This window comes from Vulpes lagopus, chromosome 5 (assembly GCF_018345385.1).
Source record: "Vulpes lagopus strain Blue_001 chromosome 5, ASM1834538v1, whole genome shotgun sequence".
Taxonomy (NCBI): domain Eukaryota; kingdom Metazoa; phylum Chordata; class Mammalia; order Carnivora; family Canidae; genus Vulpes; species Vulpes lagopus.
Genome location: NC_054828.1, coordinates 39,506,812 through 39,530,430, shown reverse-complemented (window position 1 = coordinate 39,530,430; position 23,619 = coordinate 39,506,812). Strand labels below are relative to the sequence as shown.

At 44.4% G+C, this 23,619-nt stretch overlaps 1 protein-coding gene across 3 annotated transcripts in view; it reads right to left on the bottom strand.

Moving 5' to 3' along the window:
* SPTBN1 (spectrin beta, non-erythrocytic 1) overlaps nucleotides 1–23,619 on the bottom strand; it is a 197,967-nt gene that overhangs the window by 52,599 nt on the left and 121,749 nt on the right. For all 3 annotated transcript variants that reach the window (XM_041754507.1, XM_041754509.1, XM_041754508.1), the window contains 5 exons: nucleotides 18,532–18,683; nucleotides 8,219–8,392; nucleotides 4,373–4,464; nucleotides 3,176–3,256; nucleotides 2,674–2,789 (listed from right to left, as the gene is read on the bottom strand). In XM_041754507.1, the coding sequence (XP_041610441.1) occupies nucleotides 2,674–2,789; nucleotides 3,176–3,256; nucleotides 4,373–4,464; nucleotides 8,219–8,392; nucleotides 18,532–18,683 (615 nt within the window). The remainder of the gene's footprint in view (nucleotides 1–2,673; nucleotides 2,790–3,175; nucleotides 3,257–4,372; nucleotides 4,465–8,218; nucleotides 8,393–18,531; nucleotides 18,684–23,619) is intronic.

Below are 23,619 nucleotides of genomic sequence, written 5' to 3'. Positions count from 1 at the left end.
TATTGTCACTCATGGTTTAGACTCTCATGGTCCCAAAACCAGGTCTGAAGCAAGAGCTTCCTCACTGGGTTTCCCTACCACCCAATTTACTTTACACACTGCACCTGGTTGATCTTGTAGAAGCACAGCTGTAAACACTTTCTTCTGGCTCAAAATTACTCAGAAGTACCCTACAATCTACAAAAAATAAAGTCTAAGCCCCTTAATCCTCTACAATTTGCCATAACTTTCCTTTCCTTCCTTCCATTGTTTATCAGGCTCCCTAAGAGCCAACCACTATCCTAGACATTTCTAATCCTATAGCCTAATATTTCTTCTCAGGCACAATCTAAACCAAACGGGACTATTCAAGATTCCCCATACATGCTCCACAATTCCCAATATTCCTTCACTTTACTCACAATTTCCCTTTGCCTAAAATGTCATTTCCCACCCCATCACTTTCTTCCTATCCTTCAGGGTCCACCTGAAAAGTTACTGCTCCAACACAGCTGTTTCTGATCCCTCTAGTAGGAATTACGGTCTCCTCTGTTCCCTTAAAGATTTCTGTTTACATGGATAAACAGTCCACTCTCTGCCAGGTACTATAATTTGCTTATACACATTTTCTTTGTTTTATAAGACTAAGTCCTCAAGGGTAGGAACCTTGTGTCTTGTTAAGCCCTATGCTGCTCCACCTCTCAAATTCCTGGTGTGTTATCTTGTATAAAGTGGGTAGTCAGTAAATACTAAGGAAGGGAATAAATGTATGAAAATGGCAAGTGTTTGAGGTGTGGCAATACTGAGTGAAGTACTTAACTCGGGACAGACAACAAAGAGAATACACAGGATGGCTTTTAACTGATAATCAGGCTCTTTTTCAAAATGCATTCACATGTGTGCCTTCTATCTTCCTGGCAGCCCTGTGTGAGGCAGGATTATTTTTCTTAAAGATAAGAACAGTAGGGCACAGAGCTGGAAAGCTTCCTGCCCAACATCACCAAGGCAGCCTATGGCAGTGGGGGCCAGGACAACAGCTACTATTTCCACCCCAGTAGTCCCTGTGGCCAACTGTGTATCTGCTCAGCCCCATCCACACATGCCCCAAGGAGAAAGAAATGGGGGAGAAGGAAAACACACACACACACACACACACACACACACACACACACACACACACAACGTTAACAGAACTGTGAAGATGTGAGCAGGTAAAAACCTTGTGGTTTTGTAATTTGTCTGCAATTACATCTTAGCTGATGCTTTCCGGGGCACCAGGCGACTAACAATAGCTAAGGGCAACTAATAATCAAGGTCAAACCCACAGGATAAGTGACATCAACTGCCTTTTTTTAGCTCCTTGTCTTGTGATCAGGGCAACATCTATCCCCTTTTTCATACTGGGAAGTAAGTGATTAGAAAGATTAACTAATGAGCAAGTTATTAAAAAAAAGAAAAAGGTTATTTAGCACAAAGAGCTACGGCTGAGGAAAAATGTCTTCCCATAATTAAGGTAGGGGTTAAGAAGGAAGATTAATCACAGCGTAAGGAATTTTAGTTTTCTGTTTATATTAAGAAATCATTTAATGGGTTAGCACAAAGATAATTTTATCTCAGCTTCCTGTATAGCGAACATATCACTGAATCTGATGCACTGGAAAATAGCAAGGCTGCCTGGCAGCCTCATGACCTCAATCTGCCCTTGGGGAGTTCAACTTCCTGTTCTATATTTATAAGAACTTTAAACTTTCACTTGGGTTTCTCTCTCTAGTAGTTGCTAAGAACTGTGATCTAAAAAGTTCCAGCACTATGAACAAATCCTCTTATATTTCAAATGCTCTTCAAAGTAAGACAAAGTACCTTTGAGAGCTCACACTAAAAGCCTGGAATTAGGATTTTGTTAAAGGAGCTACAACCTGAGGGACTGCCCCACCAAGGTCAGCTCCATGTCACCTGCAGTCAGTCTTTGGGGTCCTGTTGCAGGGACTGGGAGTAGAGAGAGCATTTCTAGGCAGAGCACGGGAGGCTGTGCCTCCAGACAGGCAGCCCGAAGAAAGGACTGGGAGTCCTAATCCTTCTTCCACCAGCACATTTCCCCCTTCCTGATGCACCAAACTCACTTAGGCTCTTCTTACTCAGCAAACACTGCACAGCCCCTTACACATCCTCCCACCCCACCCCCACCCCCTGGTCTATACCCACTCAACCCAAGGCTGCTTGCCACCTTGGAATGAACACAGGCCAACAAGCATTCACCTAGAGCAGGTTCCCTTCCTTGAGCATACCTGCTAAGAACTTCAGTGACTCCTGAACAACCTCTATAAATTTTGAGTGGTAGGGCTCCACCCCAGCTTTCCAGGGATAGTTCCTATTATTACTCTAAACATCACTCCCAAAGAACTGTTAGTCCAATACACCTTCCTCGTTCCCTGTTCTGCACCTCTGCTCGTGCAAGTGCCTCTGCCTAGCAAGCCCTTTCCTTCTGAACACATTTAAATCATACTTGTCGTTTCAAGGCCTTTTCAAATATAATCCTGTGCACAAATCCTCAAGTAATTCTCACACCACAACGAAGCTCCTCTCTCTTCAATAATTCCCGAAGCATGCTGCACAAATAGAACAAACTGACAGGAAGTAGTTAGCCCCTCACTACTAGAGATGCTAAAAGCTCCCTTTCATTTCTCGAGGTCTTACCTTCTGGATCCAACAGCTTAGTGAGGCCAAGGTGCTGCTCTGCCAAGTTAAATGCATTCTGCAGATTGTAGTGTGCATTGGATTTCTTTAGTTTGTCAAAATCTATCAGGTCAGGCCTATGCAGAACAACAGTGGAACATGACAAAAACCATGGGTTGAAAAGACATGTGACCAATAAACACGATCATTACTGCAAAAGGCAGAAATCACGCCTTAGCAGAGTAAACTCTGTAGTATTATTTAATCATCAAACAATGAAACCTGATTTTTGAACAAACATTTCAAAGTTTATTAAGACAGCTGAAGATAATGGGCAAACTTGTTTGTTTGGGAGAATTTACATATTCTCTTACATTTTCCTCACATGGAATGCAGGAATTCCCACCGTGGTGCAACATCTAAGGCAATGGATATGAGGATCAAAAGTCACCCAGGTATGGACAGAAGAATGTCGGCATTCTACCCCAAAACTGCTAGTATGGTTTCTAAGAACACGACTCACCGGTGTTTGTGTATCAGTGCATTGAAGGCCATGCCGTCCCTCCAGCTAGTGGTGAAATTGTGAATGTTGACGTTCGGGTACCTAACAAAGACAAAGCACAAGAGAATTACCAAATAAAGATTTATAGTTTTATAAATGCAGTGTTTAAGAAAAAGTCTGTAAGTACTATAAAAATGAGAGGCAATGAATATTAAAAGGACAATCAAATCAGAACAAATACTGCTTCAACTTCAGCTTGCTATAAAAATAAAGTACATATCCTCAAGGCTTCGGCTTCTCTTTCTTGGTAAGTCAGTCGGACAAAAGATGTGAACTGGGCCTTAGACTTAAGACACCATGCTTACAAAAGGAAAAATGACCACAATCCAGACACCTCTGAGACCTCTCTGCCCCTGCCAGCAAAGATACCAGGACCCTGCAGGGATCAAGGTCTGAATTCTTGCAGACAGAAAGGAAGCAGCTGGGATTACCTGTTCATGAGACACTCAGCTCTTCTACACTGTTTACAGACTTTGTATCTGTGGTTGATTAAAAGCTTATAACTAAGTTGATCCCCTTATTAGGCATATCCTCTTTATTATGAGTTCCATACTTACCATTAATTGATCATGTTCATTACAGTTATAACTGTCCTCAAAGTAGTTCTGACAGCAACTCTCTAGTTAACCTAGTACAAAATCAGTTCTTAGTACCATGAGCCCCAACAATTTCAGTGAGTAACAAAAGATGCAGTTCCCCAAAAAAGTATTTTCACTAATATTTCAATGGAAGAATAAAGGGAAAGAAAATGGAGACAGGTAATGTATATAGACTACTCTTAAGTTGACTGTACAAAACCTCCCCAAAGCAGAAAATAATAAAAGGAGGAGAAAACCCACAATTGCTTTTTTAAAATATCATGGATGTGATTCTTTAACATAGTTTCAGGGTTTTAAAATTCAAGATATACTGCTCTCTGGAGCTTCCTTAATAAAGAGAGGGAAACTGACTGTGGAGATGACAGGTCCAGAATATCAATCAGAACTCCTTCCATGCTGTGAGCTAGCTGAAATGTCAGTTATCAACTGCTTACGACATAACAAGACTTCTTGATGGAAGTAGTGGAAGAGATAGTTGTCAACACCTCAGAAGTGATGACTGCAGCGGGACTCTGTCCTGGGTGCAGTGGCCCCTGAACCCCTGTGAGTTCACACTCACCCAGCTGTCTTCATCTGGCACCACAACAGCAATGCATCCTTGGCAGATTTCTTCTCTTTGTTGTCTTCAGTTTCTACACTGATATCCTGGATCTAAGATTCACAAAGATGTATTAGCCGAATAGATGAGTCAGCTGCCTAATGGCAGTCACAGAAAAACAGATCTATATACATGAAAAATAAGCTTCAGATCACAACCTAACTGTGCAGACTATCTACTGTGCCAAAGCAAACTGCTTTCTTCAAGGTTTATCTCACAGAAACACCAACCAGGTTTTCTACTTTGCACAGAGGGAAGAAGTGAATACTACTTACCTGCATGACTTCCCAGAAACCCCCTTTAGGGGTCATTTCTAACCTCAAAATAGCCCATCTTTCCAACTACAAGTGCTCACCGTAAACACCCTGCACCTCATCAGACCCCAGAAAAATATCGGGTTCTAGTTTGTTATAACCAAATATTTTTCACATTAGGGTGCACATCCTCCATTGATGAGGACAGTATATTTACCTTTTCCTAAAAGTTGACCCAAATTCTCAGAGAAGTCACACACATGGTGGGCTTCGATGGTCTGTGGTATAGTTTTAATGTCTGGTTTCCTCAAACTCTTATGCTGAAATCTGAACTCCCAAAGGTAACAGTATTAGGAGGTAGGATCCTAGCAGAGGGTAGGATCCTCATCAATAGGATTAGTGCCTTATAAAAAAGGCCCTAGAGAAATTCTTGGTTATCTTCCACCATGTGAGGACACAGTGAGAAGTCTGCCATCCAGAATAGGACCCTTCCCAGATCATGCTGGCATGGCCTCAGACTTAGCTTCCAGGACTATGGGAAATGAATTTCTATTGTTTGTAAGCTACCTTGTCTGTGCTGTTTTGTTATAGCAGCTCGAATGGACTAAGAGAGTCTGCATTCATAAGCCACTCATGGAGAGCATAAAAACTACACTATACACTGGCACCAACGTCTGACTGCCTGAATCTAAAACCAGGCTCTACCGCCTATTTTATGGCACTAGGCAAGCTCCTTAGCTTCCCATCTGATGAACGGCAACAGCAACAATGGCTGTCTCATGGCGCTACTGCATACTTAAATGAAGAAGGTAAATTAAGCGCTGAGCTCATAATAAGGAACTTTAAAAGTTAGCTCTTTGGATTAGAGACTGTCCTACCAGTTATGTGATTTTAGACAAATGCTCTAAATACCGCTTGTCTTTAAATTCTTGCCTATGATACTACAATGTGGGACGAGGATTGGGCGTAAATGGTATTGGTCTAGAAGGCCATCTGTCATTTTTTTAGCTTTAGCTATTCCAAGCTTTCCTCTCCTGGTCTGTAATGGTCCTTCCTATTTAATCTAAACACATGCCCCAGAATCTTTTTTGGAAGAGAGGTAAGAGGAGCGTAAAACATATAAATATAAGATTAAAAAATCAGAAACTTTCAACTAGGAAAAACACCTAGAAGTTGAAATAATTATACTTCTAAGAAATAATCCTTTTTTGACTGTGATATGTATATGAAGTATAAGTCTGCATGAACTTCAAACTCTATTATTAGAATCATTAGTTCCTGTGCAGAAAGTAAATGTGAAAGAATAACCTAATTCAAGGAGTAAGACACAGACTCATCAGGAAAGGCAGGTGGAATTCTACACATTAACCCCTGTCGACTTTCTTATGCTCTGTGCGAAGAAGGGACTCTATTTCCAGACTTGGCATTTAGAGACACAGTATATCCTTCTGAAATGAAGACAGCTCCCTATTTACACGAGGCAAACTCAAAGACTTTCATTTCAGTTTCCTACAACATCCTTTTACTCTCTTCTAAAGCGACAGTAGAATAAAACCTGTATGTCATGTTTAGTATTTTTTCTTTTTTTTTTTTTTTTTGTCATGTTTAGTATTTAATGGATACCTGCTATGCACAGACAGGGCAGGACACGTCCTGGGAGCTCTGGACAGACACACACACACACACACGTGTGCACACATACGCATTGGGAATGTAAGACAAGGCTGTATAATATTCAGGAGCTGGAGGAGACAGAGAGAGATCTCTGGAGAATATGGGGAGGCTTTCAGAGAAGGCAGAAAGTGAGCTGGGCCTTGGCTGATGTAGAATCAATACATATTTGTGGAATGAGTGAACATTTAATACAGCTGCTAGAGAAAGCCAGGTCACAAAGACACCAACACTGCAGGCCATGCAGTGACATCAACAGCCTATCTTGCCTCAAAGGAAAGAGAGAAAGTACATATCAGCATTTACAAGTTCAAGTGCAGAAAAAGACAAGCTGTCAGGAAGCTAATTAGTCAGTGACTCAACTCAATTCATGCTGAGAATCCTGGAAAGGGCTGCATGTGCCAGCTAACCAACACAGGCAATGACCCGATGTGAAGAGAGGCCACCATCAGGATGCCCTTCCACGCTCTGATTACTACAGGCCAAGGCAAGAGAAATAAAACTTTTTACGCTACGAAACAAGTGAAGCTCAGAGGGTCCTACTAATTCCACCTCTGCTGGCCTAAGAATGAGTGCTATAATTGATGAATTTAATGGTATTCACTCCATTTTCAAATCATTTAGGAACTAAATGACAGAAACCTACAACTGAGTTCTGTTTGCAAAACAGTCATTGACTGTTATAATTAACTCCATTCATGATGTCATCTTCAACAGTGGTTCTCTCCTCAGAACCATTTAACTGGAATCACTGGGACTAAGACCTAGGGAATCTGAATTAGTAAAAAGCTATCCCAAGGCCTTAGAGGATCATGGAGGCTTGGGAACCACCAATTCAGGGAGTTTCTTTGGATAGTGCTGTTTTAGCTCCTACCCCTCCTCCCACATACACACCCAGAACACTGTTAACTCAAACCCACTCCCAGGGGAAATGAGAAAACGACTGGTTACACACTGATTTCAGAGTTTTAGGAAGAATACAAAGAGAGCTATAATTTGATTTGTTTTTGCCCTTTTTTGGTGAGATTTTTATTTAGCCAGAAAAATCAATCAGACTTTCTATCAAAGGGGTGGAGCAGGAAGGAAAGGCACAGAGAACAGAGCCACCCAGGAGACAGGACTGTTAGGACATTTGTTTGCAGAGTAACCTGACGCTTTGGTAAGAAGTGTTTCCTGCATTTCAATTCTAATTGAAAAGCATGAAGCACTGCATGAAGAAAGAACCAGTAACCAGGCCGAAGGTGCTTCACCAGTGCTGAAATTCTGAGCTCTCTCCTAAAGGGTCAGAAGCAAGCACTGCAGTCCCGACTGGCTTCGTAATTCTGGATAAGGCTCCTCCCTTTCCTCACAAAATGAAGAAATTGGACAGAATGACCTTGAGAATACGTTCTGGCTTAGAGTACTTCTATACTTAGAGCCTTCCCTTGAGTATAACAAACCCATAAAATTGTCATCGATTCAAACAAGCCTAAGGCTTTTGCACATTTCCCCTGAAAACTGCTTCCTTGCATCCAAAGGAGAATAAGAGTGAAAAAGGAGCTCACCCTGTGTCATAAACCTAAAAATATTCCATGATACATGCTACGTTTTGGTGAAGTTCAGCCAGTCTAGTGCCAGTAAGCTAGCATCAACCACATCTTTCTATCTTTGCTCCTGAAGGCCACACCAGGCATTTGGAAGAGGTACCAGACAAGTGATGGGCAGGGATGTGGCCCAGAAACTTCCTTATCTGACAAGAGAACTTTTCAGGAAAAGCTGCCATGTGCCTACAGGTGGCTACATGTGACATACAGCTCCACACACCTGATTCTGGGATGCCGTTTCAACCTGGTCTTCTTGATCCCTCTGGAATGGGGAGAATCCTGAGACCAAGTGTCCTTACCTGGAAGCGCAGGATGATGGTCCAGATGAGGCCGAGGGTCAGCCGGTGGTTCCCATCGACAATGTCATGGGAGCCCATGTTCTCAAGATGGACTCTCTGCTCCTTCAGGAACTGAAGGGCTTTGTCCACATTCTCCAGACAGTGGATGCGCATCCGTCCCTTGGTGGGTTTAGGCTAGAAACGGGAGAACAGAAGGTGGAAACATCATACAAGAGTGCAAAGAAAGGCTAGGAACTGCTTCCTAGAGTTTGCATGTGCCCATTCTTGCAGTAGTCTCCTACCGAAACCAAAATATTAAAAAACCTGTGTGCTTACCCAGGACAAGGACAGTATTTACATCTTTACAAGAGAAAAGTTTACAGGCAGCCTGGGTGGCTCGGTGGTTTGGCGCCACCTTTGGCTCAGGGTGTGATCCTAGGGATGGAGTCCCATGTTGGGCTCCCTGATGGGGCCTGCTTCTCCCTCTGCCTGTGTCTCTGCCTCTCTCTTTCTCTCTCTCTCTTATGGATAAATAAATAAAATCTTAAAAAAAAAAAAAAGAGAGAAAAAGCTTACTTAAGGGATGGTGGTCACTCTTCAGAGGTTTGCTTAATCACGCAAGGAACACAATTTACAAATGAGCACAGAAGCTAGAAGGTCAGACAGAAAGGAACCCCGTCTCCATGAAAGATTTCAGAGCTACTGTGGCCACCCAGTTTCCTATAGATGCATGGCAAACACCCCTGACGATTTTTCTGACTGCTCTAAACATAAAAATAGATTTGCTACTTGCGGGTCCAGGCTGTATCCTAAGGCTGGCTCAAAATGAAAAGGGGACACGCTACCAAATGAAGAGAATTTCCAAGTAGCAGTTTCATGATGGTTGCGGAGGGCTGAGAGAAAGGGTGACTCACAGAGAAGGATAAAGGAAAAGACGGTATGAGAGCAGTCTGATTTGAATACCCCAATGTCTCTTCTTTTTACCCAGTTATATCCAAACCAAGACACTCGGGGAAGGTGAATATTTTTAATAAATGAAGAAAAGATCAAGACACACGCACAGGAAATTCTCCATGGGTCTCAAGCAAGCTCATGCCCCCACTGCCTGGCCTGGCTCCGTCTTCCTCTCCTTTCTATTTCCCAGCATAGCCCCGCTAGCTTTGGCTGCGTCTCAAGCGGACGCTTCTTTCAGCTGTCCTGGGGCCTTTCCCTCTCATCTCTTTTCAACAACTGTGCACCTGACCAGGAAGACAGCTGTCAGCCCGCTGACTAGTGTGGCTTCAATCCCCAAGTGTCTTGGCGTCTAGGCCTGCAGAGCAATGAGGACAGGGCCATCCTACTAACTGTAGCACACAGTCCCCAAGTGTGCCTTGAAGGGTGAGAGGAGCAATGTGGATAGAATCCGAAGGGGCTAAAGAGGAGGGGAACAGAGAGTAGACTGGAGGGCTGTCACTATCTTCCCAGGCTCCATCAGGTATAACCACTCTTTTTTTCAGAATGATCTTGAAAAACTCAAATGCAAACAACACAAGACCTTCCAAGCCTCTATTCTCTCTCAAAATCTCAATGGAACATGTGTTCCTTCCCACATGAATGTGGGTACAAGGTTTAAGTGGGGGAGGATGATGATAAAGGTCCATTTCCCTGCAGGTTGACTAAGTCTAATGCCACATCACAGGGACCCCATGTGGGAGCTACTAGCCATGCCAGATGAGCTATGGATGGTTCACTGCAGACCCAGATGCAACTCAGGTCCCTGAAAAGCATCAGCCATTGGAAACACCAGGGCATAAGACACAGGAAGGAACTGGAAAAAAAAAATTTTAGACAAACCTCTTCTGGTTAAAGATCAGACTCCTTCAAATGGTTAAAAAACAAACTTCATGAACTTCCAAAAGTCAGGGGGAAAAAAGGGAAAACTTTCAGGAACCACTCCTCTTTTTTGCAATTCTCCCCAAATCAATCCAAGATTGGGGCAGAGGGAAGAACTCCTCCCTAAAATTTCCTACTGCTCATGCCTTTGATCTTTTCAATCATCAAACATGAGCAAACCAGCCCTATGTAATATGCTTCAGTTGGACAATTGGGCATAGAACACAACAACCATGCTGTTGAAATGCCTGTATTCGTTAAAATTTCCCCGCTTTCTAGCAAATCAGAGCCTCACTTCTCAACTGTTTACCCATAAATGGTTAGAATACCAATAATTATCTCAAAGGGCTGCTACACATAAAGGAAATGGTAAACTAATCATTATGGCATTCTCAAACACACAAAATGTCTCTCTACTAGCAAAGAGTACCTCAAGTATTTTCCTCCCAGCAATTCTACTTACTTAAAAAAGAAGGACTCTCCCCTTTCCCTGTGTTTAGATATAGTACACCTCTCCAGAGGCAACAGGAAATATTTAGGTTCTAGACAGAACTTTCCCACTGAGAAGTTGACATACTTCAAGTGAAAGGCAAGCTTGCTCCCTTTCCAACCAGGGCCCCACAGAATGGCTCCTGCAAAGAAGGGTGGCGAGAAGAAGGGCCATTCTGCTCCCCCGCCCCCTGAGGCAGTGACCAGAGAATACACCATCAACATTCTCAAGCACATCCACGGAGTGGATTTCAAGAAGTGCACCACCCTCAGGAGCTCGGAGATCTGGAAATCTGCCATGAAGGAGATGGGAACTCCACATGTGCGCATTGACACCAGGCTCAACAAAGCTGTCTCAGCCAAAGGAATCAGTAATGTTCCATACCGTACCCGTGTGCAGTTATCCAGAAAAGGTAACGAGGATGAAGATTCACCAAACAAGCTCCATACGCTGGTTACCTATGTACCCGTCACTGCTTTCAAAAATCTACAGTTAACGTGGATGAGAACTAATCACTGATTGTCAAACAGAGGTACAAAACCGCTTCGAAAGGTAAGCTCAACACCAGGAGAAAATATGCCTTCAGACAGTGATAACGATAATACTGTTCCTCTAATACTGACACCCCAAATTAAATTCTGGACTGCAATGAAAAGAAAGAGTGGTAGAGCAAAACATGGCTGGCTGGTGTCCAGATGGAGGGGGAAAAGGATGTGAAAGTACCCGAACCTTGACACTTAAGTGAGAATGAGAACCCTGTAGTTCAAAGCTCATTAGGAAACAAGTCTGAGAAACAGGATTTACAGGCATTTTAAATGTTACTACTGTGCTGCAGCTACTGATTCAAACTGGGCTAACTGCTACCCAGGAACAATTAGTGGATGTGCTTTACCACCTCACTCACTGTACCACCTTCACGTTTCTCAACACTTCCTCACATTTCAACTCAGCTGAAGCTTACTCATCTTCACTGGCACAAGTCACTCCTTCTAAACCAAAGAAATAAATAAGACATGATGAGATTAAGTGATACACTGGTGGCCTGACAGGAGGGGGAGTAAGGACCAGGACTAAGACCTAAGGATATCAGCTGCCAGGTCTCCTGTTGTGTTTGCTTCAGAGAGGGCTGCTAGCATGTTTTAGGGCACAGCAAGATGGGCAGGTTCAGGGAGCAATGGTTAAAGGAAATTAATTTTAAGTATGAATGATCTCACAGAGCAGTACCCTGAAACAAACTGGTCACCAGAACTGCAGAGCTCCCAAGATCTAAAAATTCTCAGCTGCCACTGACTGAGCAACAACGCTAACCTCTTTGTGAGGTGGTTAATAACAGTTATCACATTTAATCCTCACAGTAACACTGTAAGATAATCACCACATTACGGAGGGGAATACGCTGGTTTAGACAGATGGGAGTAATCCATGAAGCTGGTTCCTAAGTGGCCGGCAAGGACTCCAAAGCTCATTCTCTTCATGCTACACCAAGAACCAAGAGGGGCACATATTGCCACGTGAGAGGAAACAGACTCAGTTCCCATCTGGCAGAGAGTTTTCATTTTTTTAAGAGCTATTTTTGTATTACTAAACTTCCATCCTCTTAAAAGGAGAAGAGAGATAACAATGGAGAAAACTGAACACAATGGAACCGGGGGAGGGGTGCAGTCCTCATAATAAACACTTTCCTGAAACCACGCCCCAAGAGCCACTGATCGTGCCAAGAAAAGGAGTGTCCCCTGTCTTGCCTCCATTCATTGTTGTCATATTTCCCGCGACACTGGCGCGTTCCCACGGCAACATGTGTGTTTCTGTCCTGTAGGTCATTTCTGAGGCAGCAGCCTGAAATGTCGTTCACGTGGAAACAAGGATCGATACCAGCCCCATATGTGACTCAGAAACAAGTGGTGGTGGCAATGGCAGTGGCAGTGGCAGCAGGAGATTGGTTCCTCTGAGGAAATGCCTTTTTTACGGATCCTCCTTTAAATCATTTTAACAAGCTTCCCCGCTCATCCCACACCACGGCCCATGTTCCTGTGTTTTGTAGGCACTTTTCCTGTTTTCCTTCCCAAGGTTCCCTCTGTCCCTTCTAGTCCCAAATCTTTATCAACCATAGCCTCACCCCCAAACCCATCTTTTTTCGGACTCCAAAGGAGTGAAAATTATAGGGCTAAAGAACCACTGCTAGCATCTGAAAACACAATTCTAATCGCTTACTAGAGCAACTTGTCGGCACCCTGCCTCAGAGAAGCAGCATGGCCCTGGGCAAATCATACGTGGACCCAATGCCTTTAGAAAAGAACAAAGGGGGATCCCTGGGTGGCGCAGTGGTTTGGCGCCTGCCTTTGGCCCAGGGCGCGATCCTGGAGACCCGGGATCGAATCCCACGTCAGGCTCCCAGTGCATGGAGCCTGCTTCTCCCTCTGCCTGTGTCTCTGCCTCTCTCTCTCTCTCTGTGACTATCATAAATAAATAAATAAATAAATAAATAAATAAATAAATAAATAAATAAATAAATAAATAAAAAAAAGAACAAAGGAGCCGGATGGTCCCCTGTCTACCACCTTGCCTCCAAGGCCTGCTCATCCTTGAGTTTGAGTCTATTATACCCTGCAGGGTGTCAGGATTTGCAGAAATACAGAATAACCACAATGGCAGGGTTTTGTCAGAGCCTAGAGATGGCAAAGAGAAAACAAATGTTTCCCAGAGCTGATGTGACCTCCTTGAATAAAAGAGGAAGGCAAAGAGGAGGATTTCTTGCAGGGGTTTTTGGTAGGCCCCCTGGGAGCTGAGCCACCCTAGTAACTGCCACTCCCTCAGATTTTCTCTATGGATATCCCAAGTCACCTTGAAGTCACCTTCAAGAGCAATAACTCTCCAAGGGTTGCAGGGTGGACACATCACCAGCTCTGGGAAGCAGGAGAGGCTACCACACACCAGCTGGATGGCCTGGCTGGCCCTTATTCTCTCTCAGAACCCATGAAATGGAGGGATCTAACTTAGTGGTCACCAAAGTGACCAGCTATAAAATACAATGTATGTGCTGGAAAGCGGAAAGCTTGCTAATGTGCAAGGTGAATCCTAATGTGCCCACTGACCCCTTGTGTTAAGTGAAAGAGGAACTGGAGAAAAGACACTAACTAGTCTCCACATACCAATGTGACAGACACCTGCTTATGTCTTTGTCTTTTGATCAAGAACAGTTTCACCACACACACAGCTCTACTGAATACAGGTGGTAGGATGGGAAGCACTAATCCCACAATCTCCTCTAATACAATACATAGCCAAACTCACTTCACACTAAGGCCCAAGTCAAGCTCTGACCCTCAACAAAAGTATAACTGATTTTTGTCCAATTAAAGTTAATCAAGGAACACCACACTGTGCTCTCCCAGGTCCTGCCTGTCTCCTTTCTGGCTGGGACCTCTCCCAATTATGATTTCCTTCAGCAGGGCTCAGCGGGAAAGGAAGGTGGACTGGAGTTCATGTTCTATTACTCACTAGTGACACTGGCCTAGGGCAAGATCCTGGTCACTTCTCCCTACGTCGTCCATAAAGTCGAACTGCCACTTTGTCAGACAGGGAGAACTTATTAGATCACAATACAAGCTCAAGTCACCATCATCACTCCTTCCAAAAAACAATCTGCTGGGACACTTTCCCACACCAGTTCCTTCCTGATGCCCACCACCAAATGTGCTCCTCACTGTCCCTCAGAGCAGACACCGGACTCTTACCGTCTCTGGCCATCCACATCTGAACCCTTCCTCCTGGATCCTGCTGGAACCCCACCCACTTGCTAGGACTGCCTGACATGCCGTCCAGAAGGCACAATGCCCCTTCTGAACTCTAGGGCTCTGAAACCATTCAACTCGTACTTTATCATGTGTACCTATTACTATTAATTCACTTTTTGCACTAATAGCAGTAAAATTCGGCTGCAATTTAATAGGGTGTTCTTTTGTGGCCGGTTGTTCAGAACAAAAGAAAATTCTCCCCAACAAATGATATTACAAATGAAAGGCAGATTCTGTGGCCAGTTCACAAAACCCCATTTCAACAACACATGCCAGTATGGCTCTCCTAACAAAGGCTTTATGTAAAACTCACAGCAGTTCAACATGGGATTTAAGGCTTAACAAATCTCGAGGTAAATCTATCTTCCCCACCTAGCTCAGCCTGTTTTGGAATTAACGGTGGCAAAGAAAAAAGAAATCCCATTGTTGTTGATTTCTCTTCTTTGATGCTGATTAACAGAGTAAGAAGACAGGAAAATCACGGGCAAGCAAAAATCAGTGATATGTGCTTTGGAAATGGCAGAGGCTGGGGGGAAGGGCAGAGGTGTTCAGAAATCCTTGTCCTCTCTGGGTCAGAGATGAGTGCTCTGTTTGGCAGGAACAAGGCAGAAAACTGGCAGTCTCAGAACCATTCTTTATTGCTGAAGCCCATGGAGGAAAGGGGGCAGGCACAGGCAAGCCTCAAACCTCAGCTGTGATCTATGGGCTCCACTTCACCACCAAAGTCCACGTCTGACAATATTATTCCCAAGGTCCTGGGGTCTGGGACCAATGACAAAGTGACTGGCACAGGTTCTGTGGTCACAGCTTTTATCTGCTCAGATGATGGTAAAGTCAAGGGCGGGCCTATATTTTTAAAGGGAATTTTAACACAACATCTTTATGAAGAGTTATAGTCCATTGTAATTTCAGATTAAGATACTGGAGAAAAAAACTTTTTTTGGGGGGGGGGGGGGGGGGTCAACAACCCAACCCCACCCAAGTACAAAAGGCTTCTTTGGGGACACCTGGGTGGCTTAGTGGTTCAGCATCTGCCTTCGGCTCAGGGGGTGATCCCCAGGTCCAGGATCAAGTTCTGCACTGGGCTCCTTGAGGGGAGCCTACTCCTCCCTCTGCCTATGTATCTGTCTCTGTATGTCTCTCATGAATAAATAAATAAAATCATAAAAAAAAAAAAAACAAGAAAGGCTTCCTTGACTCAGCTTCAGAATTTCCTCACTGCTCCACAGACTAACATAGACATGGTGAAGACAGGGACATCTCCAGACATACATCCTGTCCAAGCCAGGACCACAGAAGATTTCTGCCTTCTGACATTCCCAATACAGAAGAATCAAGTGCCTTGATAACCTAAATGCCTACTTAAAACTTGCTGAAATGTAATTCAAAATTTTACTGAGCCAAAATGTGGACGGGGTTAGAGTGGAATTATCTGGATCATTAAGCTGATGTTTCTTTGAACCTTTTTACTCAGTAAAATTCAGATAAATTTCCTCCTCTGTAAAGGATTAATTGGCTCCAAGAATCTATTAATAAAATAAATTTAGATACTGCAGTTCCTCAGACATTCATTTGTTACCTCCTGTCAAGCTGATGGTAAGGCAAAGGGCTAAAATGCCAACTAAGACACAGGTCCAGATGGAAGGCAAATGTTCATGTCACACAGGGTTTGGGATCATTGGTGCAGAAAGCCCAGAGCTGACTGAGTTGCTATCTGACCATACACATTTAGCTGTAGACAAGAATTTACCCGAGCCTGGAAGCTCTAACCATCTCATTAGTTTTATACTCTGAATATGCAAGGATCCTTTGGGACAAGCCCTCTAGAAGGTCATCTCGTTCAGAGAATATGTTTAACTTGAGTCCCCAGCATCCTCTGCAGCCAGAGCAGAGAATAGTTTGTGTTCCCTCCAGAAAGCACCATGAACCAAATAACCCATGGGCCAAATGGGCTGAAAATCTTCAGTCTGAATGAACAAGAGCTTTAGCCCTATCTATGGTATCTGTATTTTTGGAATAAGATTTAATCAGACTGCCCAACCTATAATCAGGGTTGGCTGTGAGGAATGAATAATTCAAGAAGTTAAGGCACTGGGGGTTCACAAAGTAGTATGTCAATGCTAAACACAATTTCTGGCACTGACTGCCTGAGAGGCTGGGAATGGTGCCCATCCGATGTTCTTCCCCTCCCCTACTCTCCTAGGTCACTGGATGGCTTCAAAAAAAAAAAAAAAAAAAGGGAAAGGAAAAAAAAGGTATTGCTAACTGCAAATAAAGAGAGGAGTGGGAGGGGATCTGCATGTGACTAAGAATTATGCTTTGTTAGTTGCTTTCTTTTTCCCTACTAAAGTTCCTGTTACCCTGTTCAGAATAAAGGGCAATGAGACTGATCCCATTTGTTATGGGAACATTATCAAGGACACAATCTTCTTAGTGTTAAAGAGTTATGGATCTTCAAAGGTGAACACTTTCCTTCCTACATACAGCCTGGAAGACTGGACCCTAGTGTTACCAAAACAAATGTTTAAATTTCTATCCACATAACCTTTACTGATTTTTTTTTTTTTAGCTAGTTTCAAAATCAAACAAAATCAATAAATAATCACACCAGGTCAAACATTTAAGAAGAAAAAAAAAATTGAGAGGCAGGGAGAAATGTCTGCTTACAAAAATTAAATTTAGGGGCGCTTGCTTGGCTCAGTCAGTAGAGCATGCGACTTGATCTTGGTGCTTAAGTTTGAGCCCCATATTGGGTGTAGAGATTACTTAAAACTTTTAAAAACAAAAAAAACCCCAAAAAATTAAAGGTGCAGATCACAATAATTCAACCCTATGTTCTCACACAAGACGTACTTCAAAAAACAAATCAAAATGCAGCAAATGATGGGCCTGTATCTTCTCCACATGAATCCTACTGCCCATAATCTCACTCTATAAAAACTACCTTCAGGGCAGCCATCAGATCTTGGGCAGAAGCCTTTTTTTTTTCTAGTTTGTTTAGCTTGACTCCACCCGAAACTCTCAAAGATGATGAGGTAAGAAGACCTGCATGCTTGGGGAACAAAGAGCATAAATAAAACTCACTACAGATGAGCTAGCGCTTATCTTTTAAGGGACTCTGTTCTTGAATAGAGGGGCAGGGAGAGAGAAAACGTGTGTTTTTACCTAGGCTTGAGGGGCTACGTTTTTGGTAGGCCAATGGTAGGGCAGGGTACAACCTTAGCCCCTTGCCTATGGTCAGAGGTGTGGGGGTCAGTCTGCACACAGGCCCACGTGGCTGTCAAGTTATGGGGTGGAGCTCAAGTTAAAAATAAGGCTTTCTGGCAGTCCTGACAACTGCCCAGCATCATATTTTCCTGGTGATGTCACTACAGATGTGGGGCTCTATCCCTGGGCGTCAGCTTTTGGCTCAGTCCCACCACCACCTATGGAACTACATGTGCTCTGGTATAATATGGCATCTATTTTCAAACTGAGGCGAGACAAAACCTGTTGGGTCAGTTATGGTGACTGGCTTAAGGTTCATAAACAAATGTCACATCAGAGAAAGCCGCAGTAGCTCTGGGAAACAAAATGGGGACAGGATTTTCAGCGTAGGCTGACAATTCCCCTGCCCAAAAAGGCACTGCGAATTGATCAGAAGCTCTGAGAGTTTCCAAGGAGATGACACAACACCAGCCTCTCCCTCCACCCCCCAAATAAAAAGTATGCAAGGAAGAAAGCAAAAAACATCAGAGACTACTGAATTCAATTCTTGCCACCTGGTAACGGCAGCTCAGATTTTCCAGAGAATCAGTAAGAAACAGATTTTAAAATTATTCCATGATCTGGTGGGACAGAGATTCATCTTGGAGCCAATACCCAAGTCTGGCCCTTCAATTTCCAGCACTGTGCCCTGTTAAACAGGGGACATCAGCCAAGATCTTTCAGACTAGGGGTAGTAACCTCACAAATTCCCAGAACGAGGCCGCTTAATTACAGTTCAAGAACATCACCTAGACTCACAATGCTACATGGGTTTTTTTCCCCAACATGCTTATCTCACGTAGCCAGATTCTCTTTCTCAAAAACCTCAATCATTAGTGGCAAAATTCACCAGGAAACACAAGTACACACTTGATTTTTCAAAAACTTCTCCGACCTATGGTGCAAAGTCACTTAATAACATTCCCACTTACCAGCCTCTCCCCAGAGAGGACTTCCAGCAGCTTGATGAGCATCCGTCCATCTCGAAGGTCAGTGTACAGGTCTGTGATCCTGCAGGACACTCGGGCAAGGTGGGAATTGACCCACTTGGTGAAGGTCTTCTTTTGCACAGCCTCACGCTCATCTGCAGGTAGAAGAGAGCTCAATTTACTGTCAATTTACTGTCAATTACAGCATGGCAGCGGCAGCTATGTGCCAGCAGGGTCACAAGACCCCAGCCGAAGGAAGAACAGGAAAACAAAACTGTAAATGAAACTTCAACTTAGGGGCACCTGGAGGCTCAGTGGTTGAGTGTCTGCCTTTGGCTCAGGTCGGGATCCCAGAGTCCTGGGATAGAGCTCTGCATCAGACTCTATCTGGGAGGGAGCCTGCTTCTCCCTCTGCCTATGTCTCTGCCTCTCTCTGTGTGTCTCTCATTAATAAATAAAATCTTGAAAAAAAAAAAAAAAAAGGAAAGAAACCTCAACTTAGGTCCCCTTAAGCATGATCAACTCTAGGAATATAAGAACTGCACAATCCCTGAAGATACTGGAGCCTTTAAGCACACCACCAGCAGAACATCCTTGCTCTCACTCACTTCATTTTCTCTCCTCTCTGCTTAAGAGAGCCAAGAGGATACAGCAGATCACAGGAGGGTCTGGTGCAGCCCTGCCCAGGAGCATAACATTTGATAAAGTTTCTAATGTATATGTTACAACTACTATTATACCTCCAAAAGGAGTGTTAGTATATGGAGGGACATGGGGTAGAAATGCTAAGGAGACAGCAAGAAATTTCTTCCCTCATGTACAAAGGATCAGAAGATGAATTTATTCATGTCCTTGATTTGCAATGACACTCTCACCTGCCAAATCAACACGCTTCATGAACAACAGAGAGAATGGCAGGTAAGATGGTAATGTACAAAGAGATCGGACTAGGCACTGGGAGAGCAAGACCTGGGCCAAGGTTTCGCCAAAAATGTTTCAACATACTGGGTTCAGGATCCCCTTCTATAGGATGAGTGGACAGCTATAATTTCATTGAACTTCAACCATTCATTGAAAAGGCAACTGCTAGTTTATGGTCTAAAGTGTGGTAGTTGAACATCCAAGTCATCCAGGAAACAGTATTAAGTTTAAGCCTCAGTGATCAAGTTCCGTCCAATTCAAAGCCTAAAACTCTAGACACATCTGCCCAGAACTGGTCTTTCACATCCATACAAACAGGTTTCCAATCTTCTTGCCTCCGCAGAATATTCTAAATGCAGGCTGCTGAAACCTTCAACAGGGATACACAGAACGTACCCCACATCCATTTGTATTCACAGACTTTTTTTTTTTTTTTTAGAAATACCCTTCTGTCAGTCACCCACCCCACTTCTGTTTCTATAGCATGAATTTATGCCAAAAGACCTCAGATCTACTTCTTCTGGTGTAAGCCTAAATCCACCAAGATGTTTATGCATTAATCTATAATAAAGAGGGCAGGGGATCCCTGGGTGGCTCAGTGGTTTAGCGCCTGCCTTTGGCCCAGGGCGTGATCCTGGAGTCCGGGGATCAAGTCCTGCATCAGGCTCAAAAAAAAAGAGAGCAGACCCCAATAGGTTTTTTTTTTTTTTAAATGTATTTCACCACTGCTAGGTGACAACTAAAAAGCCACTCTTGCTTACAGGGCATGTACCTCGTAGCCTGGGGATACTGGGCTCCCAGCACGGCCAAAGCATCTTGGGAGGTCTACCTGGAAGGCTCTGTTGAGGCCCCCAGACACTCCACCACAGGGAGGGAGCCAGGCAGAGACCACAGGGGGTGAGCCTGTACTGCTGCCAGCCTGGCAGGTGAGGCAGCTGGCCACCTGCTGCAGGGAGCAGCTCCTCACAGCTCAGCCTTTCCCTAAAGGAACAGTCAGTCTGTCCAGCGGGGAAAGAGGGCCTTTTCCTAGGACAAAGGCCAACTCAAAACAGACAAAGGATTAGAGAGGGCAGGACTGGGGAAATGAGAAAATGGTATAAAGGACACAGTGCAGATGAAAAAGGAGCTGTACCAATAACATCATGGTAAGGCACAGAGAGAAGATCACATGCATTATTAATCACACAATCATCATGATGGATGGCAACTTCATGACACTGACACAGGGAGCTATAATTTTTGGACAAAAATTGGCTCTGCTGAAAGAGCTGGTCCAGAGCAGAATACAAAGACGTTAAGCTTCTCCTAAGTACATTTCACCAAGAGCAAGTAACTCCTGGTTCAGATGTATTTAGGGTCAACTAATTTTTTTTTTAATTGTAATACATTTTATGTGCTACCCTGGAGTGGGAAATGTCTTTAATAAAGCTCTTGATGGGTACTGAGATGGTTATTAAAGGGTTTGGGCTCAAAGTCACTACCACACCCAGCCTATCAAGGGAACAAGATCAAAATGAAAACCTGCTTAGATTATGGTATTTCTAAATAAACAAGCACAAAAGGTGTTCCTCAGCCAAACGTCACTCCTTTGGTGAATCTCACATTACAGAAAAACACTCCTGGCCTCTTTCAGGTTCTGAATTAGCAGGTTCCTTTACGAGGGGATTCCAAGGATTTGCTTCAAAAGACAGTAAGTGCACTCACTCTGCCAGCACCGAGCTCTGAGTTACGGCCCAACCTGGAGAGGTCACTGGCGAGGTCACTGGCGGACCAGAGAAGTGACCAAGCAGAAATAAAACAGGTTGAGGATCTGTGAGAGCAGTGCTCTGCGGGTCCCCAGAAGCACAAGAAAAAGGTAGAGAAGAAGAGGAGAACTTTAAAAAAAAAAAGAGAGAGAGAGAGAGAGGAAAAAGAGCTTGCTCTCTTGTCCTCATGCTGCTTTCTCCTACACTCCCCACACGCTCCCCCACGGCTTCTGAGCAGGCCCCAGGGTGCGTATGCGTGCTAGCCAAGTCACATAAGGCCTAAGTTCCTCTAGCTCGTGCCACACAGTGGAAAAGGCACTGGACCAGAACCAACACTGTCACGGCACACGAGGGGCAGGAAACAGGCTCAGCAGAGAGACACGAAGTCCAGGCAGCCCAGGGTGTCCTCTTACAATGACGGCTTGGCAAACAACAAACACTTCGGAGGCCGGAAGGAGGGAAGGGGAGGGAAAACAATCTACCCGCCAGACTAGCTGAGGATGAGGCTGCGTGTCCTTGGGGACTCCGTCCTTTGTTCCACCCTTCCTGGGAAGGCACAATGACATCACCCCTGCACTCACAACCCAGTGAGACTGGGGAAGATTAGGCCAGCCGCCTGCCTGAGGAGGAGCAGGAGGCCCTTGGCACGGAGGATGGAAGACAGTCCAGAGGCGTTTCCAAGCCTGAGCTGCTGTCCCTGTGCCAGACTGTCTGAGGAAGTGGTGGGAGGAGCAAAGAAAGGAGAGCCCACTTCCAGTTCTACCTGTATGAAGCCAATCTGGTAACAAGAAAAGGGAGCCCTTGCAAACTCCATATTGATTCGGTTATTTAGACCAGTGGTGCTCAACTTCCCATGGGACACTTAGCAACGTCTGGAGACTTTTTTTATTGTCTCGCCTTGGGGGTGGGTGCTACAGTGGCATCCAGTGGGTAGAGGCCAGGGATCCTGGTAAACATCCTACAGTACACAGGACGGCCCCCACAACAAGGAATTATCCAGCTCAAAATGTCAGTAGCGCCCAGGCTGGGAAATCCTAGTGTAGACATTCTGGGCTCCCACCAAAGGAGATGGCATTCGTAGTGCCTCAGACTACACTTCCCAGAGAAAGACACATGAGTTGGGGTGTCATTAGTCTCTTAGCCTACACCCCAAGGCTTTGTGACCCTGATGGTTTGCATGTTGGCTGTAGCAGGAGAACTGTCTACTCTCAACCCCATCCATCCCACAAAACACTTACTACTTCCTTCCAGAAAGAGCAGTAGCAGTTGCCACTGCCTCTGCCTCCAGGACAACCACAGAGGTAGGCTCAGTCTGCGCCAGTGTGACAGTGGGCATTTCTGTCCCCCAAGCCAAATCCCCCAAGTTGACATGGCTGAGCCTGATGCTGGGGTAGGTTCACCATTCCCCCATCTTTACCCGCCCCACCCCCGCCACAACTCTGTCCCTAACCTGGTAAGTGCTGTTTCCAAGCCCTGTTCTGTTTAAGTACCTCTCAGCTGTGTCAGTCCATGGCCCCCACCTCCACCTCCACAATGTATCTATTTAGAGGGACTGACCCAAGGTGGCTCTAGCATTAGATGAGAGGAGGTGAAGTGCACAGCATAGTGCCTGGCTAGTTGTAACTGTTCACTAAATCACCTCCTTCTCTGCTGGCCCAGCAGAGCACGGCTCTCATCAATTCACACCATCTGAGATCCAGGATCATGAAGCCATATGCCTGCAGGGTGGGCTTTAGAAGTCCTCTAAAACAACAGAGGAACTTACACTTCCTCTGCACACCTCTTTCAAAAGCAAAAATATCCCTTTTACTGTACCTGGGCTAGCTATTTAAAAATCCCAGAAAGGGAGAAAACTATGTGTGTGTACGTGGCAGTAGACTATTAATAGCTGTATAGAAAGAAAATAGCTTGTTCTTTCTTATTATTAAAATAATAGTGGCATCACTGAGACTTACTATGTCTATGTATCTATCTATCTATGTGCTTTATAGTTCCCATAACTACTCTACCATGTAGAATTAGTAACTTTCTGGGCAGGCTGGTTCCAAAGCCTGGGTTCTCAACCACTATGCCATAATGCCTCCAGCACAATATTAAAACACAAAACCAAACATGTGCCCATGACACAAGATATAGAATCATCTATCACCTCACTATCCTAGCTCAAGTCCTTATTTTGTGAAAGGGTTTGATCCATCACCAAGTAACTCCAACTCGAATTATTGGACAGTGTCTCAAACCAGTCTAGATATGTCTCTATGGCCCAGTAAGACTCGCTCCGCCTACAGAGCTACAGGGAATGTGGGTCTCCTCACTCCTCCACATAAGGGCCTTCAGGTTTAAGCACTCCTCACCAATACCTCTTTGCAATGAGTGGTACAATGTGGTAGATGGAGTGAAAACCAAGATGGTACCTGAGGACACG